This window comes from Hippoglossus stenolepis, chromosome 8, assembly GCF_022539355.2.
Source record: "Hippoglossus stenolepis isolate QCI-W04-F060 chromosome 8, HSTE1.2, whole genome shotgun sequence".
NCBI lineage: Eukaryota > Metazoa > Chordata > Actinopteri > Pleuronectiformes > Pleuronectidae > Hippoglossus > Hippoglossus stenolepis.
This window is the reverse complement of record NC_061490.1, coordinates 13,252,802-13,261,964: the sequence shown is the minus strand read 5'-3', so window position 1 is coordinate 13,261,964 and position 9,163 is coordinate 13,252,802. Positions and strand designations below refer to the sequence as shown.

General features: G+C 39.6%; 1 protein-coding gene across 2 annotated transcripts; it reads right to left on the bottom strand.

Annotated features, from left to right (window-relative positions):
* Window positions 1–278: 278 nt before the first annotated feature.
* si:dkey-79d12.5 (maternal B9.15 protein) lies at window positions 279–6,770 on the bottom strand. Of its 2 annotated transcripts, none has more exons than XM_035163278.2 (5): window positions 6,545–6,770; window positions 2,967–3,153; window positions 2,712–2,849; window positions 2,174–2,525; window positions 279–1,466 (listed from the first exon to the last, which is right to left on the bottom strand). In XM_035163278.2, exons 2-5 carry the CDS (start codon window positions 3,137–3,139, stop codon window positions 1,254–1,256), a joined length of 876 nt encoding a protein of 291 aa, XP_035019169.2. In that variant the 5' UTR covers window positions 3,140–3,153; window positions 6,545–6,770; the 3' UTR covers window positions 279–1,253. The 2 variants fall into 2 exon arrangements, with proteins under 2 accessions (XP_035019169.2, XP_035019168.2); XM_035163277.2 differs by having other exon boundaries at window positions 6,549–6,769.
* Between the last annotated feature and the right edge of the window lie 2,393 nt (window positions 6,771–9,163).

Here is a 9,163-nt window from a genome sequence, read left to right as displayed (position 1 = left end):
CTCACCCTCTTTACTGGGCCTGTTTAAGGAGGAACAGCGTCATGACCTTGGGTGTAGTGACGCACCCAACACACGTTAGTCCTTCCTGCTGCAGCATCCTGCTGATGGCCATGTCCTCAAGGCTCTGACTGACAGCACGAGCTGAAGTACAGTTAATATAGTGTTTCCTATGGGGTCAAAAATATACTTATGTCATCTAATCAGACATCACTAAAATACAGCACCAAACTCTGCTCTTAAAGGTTATACAGGTATAAAGCAAGAGAACAAACTTACAATCACAGATGGAAGTTGATTTATTCCACTTCAGTATAAAAAAGTAAATGGCTGATGCACAATTTAAAAGCAAAACAACACTTTAAGCCAGCAGGTGAGCGTCAAAGTTGCATGCAGCATATACACATACAATAATTAAATAATCTCAGTACATAAGAAACAGTGAGCGTAAATGGAGAGGATAAGGATATATAGCAGTAGCAGATTTCATAGAGATAGTTATTTACAATAAAATCTTTTTAAAAAGCTTGAGGCAAACACATAACGAACAAAAATGCATATTTGGTTGAAAGCAGGAAGTTGGAGCCATTTAAAACCAGTGTTCTGTGAAGTTAGATTTGCAGTATCCATCAGCTGCTGTTAATAGAAACTATACAATTTCATGTATTAGCCTTGAGTTGAGTGCCATCCACTGGTGGCCAAATAAATTACAAGTGATATTAGAAAGTGTGCATCAGTCTATCTCTGTATGCAAGTATTCTATTATTTACAAGCAGTTTAGTACGAAAGAATTCTTGATATACATAATTGATATTTCTAATCGAGCTACAATAGATTAAAACCCTGAATCACATTTTACATTGATTGACTGTGAAGTACACACAGTGGAGCACACCTGGAGAGAGAAGTGACAGACTGTGATAACAGCTGGAAGACAATTATTTGGCATCGAGTATATTGCTGAGAGTCCCTGAGTTAGTCTAAGCACCCAGTGACTGAAGTCATTCTTAATGTGTACAGTATGTAAATAAATTGCTGTGAAGAGCTGACAGATTCAAAAAGAAAAAGAAAGTTTTCATTCAAGTGGCATCTCTGTGCTGAGAACAAGCAATCAATCACCAGTATTCAAAAAGACAGAAACAACTACACAGTGGAAAATGTTCTTTTTGGCCCAAGTTCAGACCTGATAGGACACGGCTCAGTCGAAGGAGCTTATAACTCTCCATCCGCCTTCAGACCTCGGTTGCTGGTTGGTTCTAACCCTTCACAGCTCCCCACGGCTGCAGAGTGGCCTGAGGCAGAATGAACTGCGGAGGCGGCTGCGGCAAGATGTAGTAGCCAAATACCTGCTGTGGAGGAGGAGGCCGAGCCGGAGGCACACACACCGTGGTGAGGAACACCGGAGCCGGTTTCTTGTACTGAGGCCACACTGGTGCAGGGTGGTAGAAGTACTGGAGGCTTGCAGGGAGCTGAGCAGAGAGGAGGGTTGGAGGGAGTATGAGAGATTAGCAGGGATGGTGGAGACTTTATTGTACGGGTGTTGTATTTGTTCCTTTCTAGAACATACAAAACTGAAACTAAATCACATGGAAATAACTTGAGACAGATCGTGTTCAAAGTAAGCAGCTTATGGTTTGTGTACGAAATAGATATGAAGTCTGTACTTTTAAAGCATTTGTGGGTGCGGATGAAAACATCACAGCTTTTCTGTGACTGCAGCCAAGAATCTTCAGTTTGTCACCACATACCTGTACACGTTGTTCTCTCATATTATAAAACTACGTATGTTTTAAAGCCTCAACCTGTTTGTTGAAATAAATCAAAGGTTTGTATTCCACAGATATATTTGCACATTTATATATTGTATATTTTTAAGGCGTATAATATTGAATTTTCCAGCTTATTTATTTCAGATATTGTTTCTATGCTTTTCATGTTTCCCTATCAATCAATGAAGGTTTATCTTATCTAATTTTATCACCAATTTTTGCCTACTGAAGACCAAACACTTGAGCTGGTTCAAATATTTCGTTTTTTTTATTTAAAAAAACTGTTGTATTTTGCATATTACTGAAACAAGAGCAATTGCTGCGTTTATTTTCTATTTATTCTATATCTATCTTCAATTGCGGATGAATCAGCTTTATCCTTTAAATGGGAGACATTGGGTCCTTACCATATTTCTGACGTATTTGACTTTATTTGGTCCTTCTCCATGTCGCTTCCGAATCCTGGGCACCATGGCTACCGTGTAGGCGTCACCTTCTGGCACCTCCTTCTTGACGACCTCCTTCTTTCCCCCTTCTTTCCCTCGCCCGCCCTCCGTCTCGCCATCCTTTGCCTCTTCCTCCGTGTCACTCGACGCAGTGGAGCCACAGTCTGATGAGGTAGCTGAGTGGTAATCTGACGTTTCCAGGTTTTTTGAATCCACGGAGGACTCATCCTGTTCTCCCTTCACGCCTCCTTCCTCTGCCTCCTCCTCTTCTTTGAAACTGGCTATTGTGAAGGGCCTGCTGTTCTCTCCAGATCTGTGAAGAGGGAGTGGATTATTTCGTTTTTTGTATCTAACAGTCACCCATATTCCCACTTTTTACTCCCCACTTGTATCTATTCATCATTTCACAGAATGCATCATGACAACACATTTCTTGGCGAGACTGGGAAATGCCTCGTTGTCATTGAAGCCTGTCTGTATGCCTCACCCGCTGACTCACCTTGCACACACTTCTAGTGGGTCAATCCAGACTGTGACCTCAGGCAGCACGCACAGCTCACTGGCTGTGAGCTCACTCTCCTCACACGCCTTCAGAACCACTTCATCACACAGTACTCCATTATTTATCCGAATGCATCTGTGGAGGATAAAATGGTTAAAAATTAAGCATTTCACATGTGGATCTCTCCCTCTGTGGTGCGTGGATCTCAGCTAATAAACTGGAATAGGATTTTGTTGAGTTTGGTGCAGGTACCTGTAAGCCTGGCCTTTGCTGGGGGAGTCAGGGTACCAGTGATTGTCGTATTTGTCACATAAAAGCTTCTGCAGCTTCTCAGCAAACAATTCTGCTTTGGCCTCGTCGAGCTTGCCACGCGCCACGACCAGGCGTTTGAGGAAGGTCACTCCGGCCTTCACCTCTCTTCTCATGATGTCTGCAGAAACTGAAGATGAAAAAAAAGAATCAGTTGAGCCGCCCCCAAAAAAAACTCTCTTTGTGTTTCTGTCTGTCATCACTTGCCACAATCACTATGTTTGTTTCAAACCAAAGCACAGAGAAGGAGAGAGATCAGAGTTTTTTTGATAATAGACTGTGACTTCCCTTCGACGAGATGTGGGGGAGCAGGAACATCAGCTGCAGCGATAACAGCACTTCCCTGTGCAGCTGCCCCTCATCCTCCTATGTTTTTTTTAAATCACCTCCAGTTGAACCTAGAGTCCGTAAAGGCTGAAGTTTGTATACAGGCAAACAAGATGCAAACTAGCAGTGTGCATTTCGACATGTACAAATTTTGACATACAAATCCAAATGAACTCATAGTGCTGTTTATCTACTGATAGCGTGTCTGTTTGGGTTGGTTGCCAATGTCAGCGTGACCAGGAGGGAAGAGCATGTTCAACAGAGGCCAAGGAAATTCAAACTTTGCAGCGTGCGAGCACACTGCTGATGTCCCTGACGACTTAATCATGCCTTGAACATCGAGGTGCAAACGCTCATTTGTTATTGTGGCTTGTAACAGGCCGCCATTTAATTTGAAGTGTGCAATGTGTTGTGAGAGAAAATTACTATTGTGCCCTGGGAGAAGCAGCCACAGCCTTCCCTTAAAAGCAGCATGACAAGTAAAAGTAGAAGTGACATAAAATCCTAACATAAGTGTTTTGACATGACATGAACCAAGCATCAGCGGTGCCTTATGTTTAGAGGTCCAAGCAGCAGCTGAGATATTCCACTCAGTTATTTGTCTCTGGGGTAAACAGGGTCAAATAGCATGTATTCTTCACATTGTTTTTGCCTCCTCTGTGATGCAATACAGTTTTGCTTTCCATCATGCAGCAGCAAAAAATGCCCATTCCACCAGCACCCGGCAGAAAAAAGGGTCTTAAATCTTACAACACACAGGCTGTCACTTAGTCTGACCGACATACATGAGCACAGGTTCTTCTAGTCGGGTATATAAGTTTGGGATTTCTGCTGCCACATTGATGAATGTTAAAGCAGCCTTGTACTCGAATTCCTGCTCATGTTGCCTTCAAGAGGCCACAGAATTTCAAAAGCGATAAGGTGTTTTAGCTGACGCAGCCATTCGTGGATATCTGTCAGCATTTTTGGGCTTGGAGCCTTGGACCGATAAACGCTGACTGCAAAGCCTTTTGCCTCTATTGTTTTTTATTTTTATTCAGAGTTTATGTTATTCAGAATCAGTGTGAGATCATTTACAGCATAAAACTTACATGTTAAACCATCATGTTATGTATGTCAACATCACCAAGACTGTGACTAATGATGAGTTTTATTACAGATTCCTGCAATCGTCATGTTCTTTAGAAATCTTTTTATTGGCTCTTGGCAGTGATAGAAAATAGTTTCGTCCATGAAACAGTAAAAAAAAAAAAAGGACAAATCCAACCAGCAAACAATCACAAGTGAGAAGCTGTTACCATTTTTATTTGGATAGTATACTGTTACCGATCAAATAAATTTCAGACAGATCATCAATACATGGACTCATCCTTTTCAGCTCTCAACTAAAAGATAAACTCTTCTTCCGTGGGTTGATAAATGTCTCAACATTTAAAAACCAGTTGGCTTATCAGAAATTTATATTGTTCTAGAGATGAAACTTAATGTCTTTTATTGTACCCAAGAAAGTTGGTGTTTCAAGATCCAAATCAGGGCTGAACGATGTGACCAAAATTGATATCAAGAATTAAATGCTCACATCAGTCGATATCAATAATCATTATTGCTGTTGTTGTTGTTTTAACCACTTCTTTATGAACAGAGGATAACGAACACTTAATAAATAGCGAAACATTTAAAAAATCTGAGGTTGATCAATCAGTTTTGTTTTCAGGAGTTTTGTAACAAATCTTACTGATGAAAATTATACTGTGATAATTATTATTATTGTTTATTTGCCCAGACCTAAAAAACAAACAACAATTTCCTCTGATTGTCAGAGCAGCATTTTTGTCATAAGTGTGTGTCCAGTGACAGCATGTGACACATCAGGTTTATTATAAACAGTGATTCAGTGCAACATTGAGTCATGTCTTCAGCAAGATTGCATCAGGTCACATTAATGATGAATATTTGTACATACCAGAGGAAGTAAAAACACAATCACGGCACTGATGGTGTGTGTTTGCTCTGATTACTGACTGGTGTCATGTCTTTGATATAATCAGACGTCCTGAAAGAAGATGAACAGCTCGGCTGCCTCAATTACTGTCTGTTTACTGAGCAGTGACCTACTGCCATTACCACACTCTGTCTGCTTGTACCATTTACATTTGACTTGACCCATATTCAGACTCAGATGTTGCTCCACTGACTACTCTGCAGTTTTTCACCAGTATACACACTGAGCACGGGCTGGATCACATATATAAAGCTAATTGATAACCTCAATGAATGTTGTGCACGTGCAGAATACTTTAACTTCGTATGAGTTTTTTTTTAAAGGCCAAACAGACATGTCACATCCTGGTCAGTGGTTTGCAAATGAAACACACAGAGATCCTTTGTCCTGGTTTCGTAAATATTCACCTCAGGTGACAACAAAACTTGTTTTCGTGTCTGCGTGAAACAAAGGACACTCAACAGTCCCACCTTAGGAGGTGGACACGTGTATGTGTGCGTGTTGTGGACACCCATAGTACATCAAAACAGAGAGAAACAGCATGAAGATAATTCATTCATCAGGTTTTTAGTCAGTGTGTTTCCAGTGTGAAGAAGGAAACTGAAAGGCTACACACTGGAAATAACACAAATGGGTTTAGTGACAGTGCGGAAACCCCCCAGTGGAAATGTAGAAAGTTAGAAGAAACGAACCTACAGGAAACTTATTTTAGCTAAATAAGATGATTTGAAACTAATGTTACAACTTGTACGTTTAACGCACATCTTTAGAAAGAGACATAAGTGTGTAAGTACCAATAACAGCCAAATGTGAGACCCCAATGAAACAGTACAAAGAAAAAATAAACACTAAAGTGAATACAGGTAAATAACTGACTAAAACCACAACATTATAATTATAACAACGAGCGCAAACTAAACACGGTACAATAATACAAACAACACGGTACAAGTTTAAGAAAGAATAAAAACAACACAGTACAAGTTTGAGAAAGAAAGAATAACTACAACACAGTACACGTTTAAGAAAGAAAGAATAAAAACAACACAGTACAAGTTTAAGAAAGAAAGAATAAAAACAACACAGTACACGTTTAAGAAAGAAAGAATAAAACGAACACATTACAAGTTTAAGAAATAATAAAAACAACACAGTACAAGTTTGAGAAAGAAAGAATAAAAATAACACGTACTCACGGATAGAAATGAAGAATATGAGTTGCGTGGATGTCGAGCAGTCAGTGAACGTGTCCTCTCCTGTGTCTGTGTCTCTCTCCCTCTCTCTCTCTCTCTCTGTGTGTGTATGTGTGTGTATGTGTGTGTGTGCGTGTGTGTGTGTGTGTGTGTGCGTGTGTGTGTGTGTTGGACTCAATGCACTCAGCACATGTTGCTTCCTTGTTCTCTCAGCTCGGCGCTCCTGCTGCAACACACGCGTAACTTTACCGTCAGTGTGACTCACTTCCTGTTCTCAGGCCGGTGACTGTCCCTGACCCCGCCCACCCCGCCGGACCAAATATGGCGAAAAGTGCAGCCAAGGTAACAGTTTGTGTGTGTGTGTGTGTGTGTGTGTGTGTGTGTGTGTGTGTGTGTGTGTGTGTGTGTGTGTGTGTGTGTGTGTGTGTGTAGTAATGACACTACTAGTTCTCTGATACAGTCTTATCAGAGAACTAGTAGTGTTATTACTATTACTATTAACTATACTATATTGCACTGTTCTGTACTATTTTACACTATACTGTACAATAATATACTATGCTGTGCTGTACTATACTATACTATACTATTATTGGTACATTATCACTACTATATATGTAGTATAAGCATACTTAGAGTTATTGAGTAAAAACACAAAGTTATAATCCACTTGAGTATACTTGAGTGTGTGGGTGAGGTTTCACTTATGTGATGACATTTGAAGTAATCCTCGTGTTTGTTCCTTGTGGTCTCTACCTTATGATAGTCTTATCAGAAAGCTAGTAGTATTATTACTATTACTATTAACTATACTATACTGCACTCTACTATATTATTTTAAGCTATACTGTACTATACTGTACAATACTATACTGTGCTGTGCTGTGCTTTACTATACTAAACTATACTAAACTATACTATACTACTTTTCATAAATTATTACTATAATACTTATATATGTAGTACTTTATTTTACAGTATTATCAGAAAAAGTTGAAGTATGAAATGTACATCACTGTGTCAGTGTTAAAATACTATAAATACATTAATGGATTGCTATTATTAGCAATAGAAGCAGCATTTTATTTTTTAAATTGACAGGGTTTTTAATTTCGACAAGCAAACATCCTCCGTTGTCAGGTGTAGCTTCTTTCAACTGAGACTCACAGCCAAGGTCAAGGCCTCTCTCCCACAAAAAGATCTAGAGAGGGTGATCCCTGCCTTCATAACCTCTCGTCCTTGACGACTGCAATTCCCTGTATGTAGGCTGAGACCAGTCGTCTATTAAACACCTGCAGCTCGTCCAAAATGCTGCTGCTCGCCTCCTGACCAGAAAGAAAAAGAGAGACCATATTACACCTGTGTTGCGCTCCTTCCACTGGCTTCCTGTTCGTCACAGGAGCGATTTAAAAATAGTATTGTTAACTTTTAAATCTCTAAATGGACTGGCACCACCTTACTTAGCTGAACTTCTCCATACCCACACTCCAGTTAGAGAGCTGAGGTCAGCCACTCAGCTCCTCCTGGTCTTACCCACACAGTCTATGGACTTACCTCAAACGAGGCTCATAACCAGAGGTGAGCGTGCCTTTGCAGTAGCCTCCCCAAACCTGTGGAACAGCTTATCACTCCACATTAGATCTGCCCCCTCTCTAGCACACTTCAAATCATTACTAAAAAACCATCTGTCCTCACCTCACTCTTCCATTCACCTCACTGTACCACCTGCCCGTTTGTCCAACATGGGATCCAGAGCCTTCAGCCGCTCTGCCCCCCACCTCTGGAACTCCCTCCCACCAGACATTCGCAACACTGACTCTCTCTCCATTTTTAAATCACATGTAAAAACTCATCTCTTTAAACAGGCTTTTTCAGTTTGATTGTCCTCCATTTTTTATTCACTGTTCATTTCATTTTATTTATTTTATTGATGTTTTTGATACATTGTTTCTTCTGTTGTTGTGTTTTATATCTGCCGTGTAAGGTGACCTTGAGAGCTCTGAAAGGCACCATAAATAAAATGTATTATTACTATTATTTTTATCTGTTCTTCTTGGCCTTCCCCTCGACTTGAGAACGTTTTTATCCCAGCTGATTTTATTTTATTATTGTATGTCTTATATTTTGTTTTATTTTATTTTAATTCAAATAATTCTACTTTCTATCTTATTTTATTTTACTACTTGTACTCTGATGTACTGCGTGTTACTATCTTCTTGTTGTGCTTTATACTTGTGAAGCACTTTAGTCAACCAAGTTGTTTTAAATGTGCTATATAAATAAAATTGACATTGACATTGACTTAAATTCAGAAAGTTGAATTTAGAAAATATTGCAGACGTGCAGATTTATTTCATAATGATGTATCATACTTTGTTAGATTATCACATATTTTTCATTATAAAATCTTAATCTGCAAATTAATACAGTGGAGTATAATATTTCCCTCTAAAACAAAAAGGAGTAAACCCAATTGTACTTGAGTTCTTGAGTAAAAATACAAATGAAAAGTTATGACCCACTTATGTATACCAGGGAATGTGTGATACTCTCTGTGGCCACTAGAGGGCAGGCTGTTTTCTTTTCTCCCAAATTAAAAGTGGAAGAAAAACCACAGA

What these genes read in the sequence shown, in the direction of transcription:
- si:dkey-79d12.5 (XM_035163278.2), bottom strand. Translation starts at nt 3,139, where the DNA reads ATGAGAAGAGAGGTGAAGGCCGGAGTGACCTTCCTCAAACGCCTGGTC. An exon ending in AGCAAAGGCCAGGCTTACAG is followed by an intron (nt 2,850 to 2,966) that starts GTACCTGCACCA and finishes TATCCTCCACAG; the next exon opens with ATGCATTCGGATAAATAATG. An exon ending in CCACTAGAAGTGTGTGCAAG is followed by an intron (nt 2,526 to 2,711) that starts GTGAGTCAGCGG and finishes CCCTCTTCACAG; the next exon opens with ATCTGGAGAGAACAGCAGGC.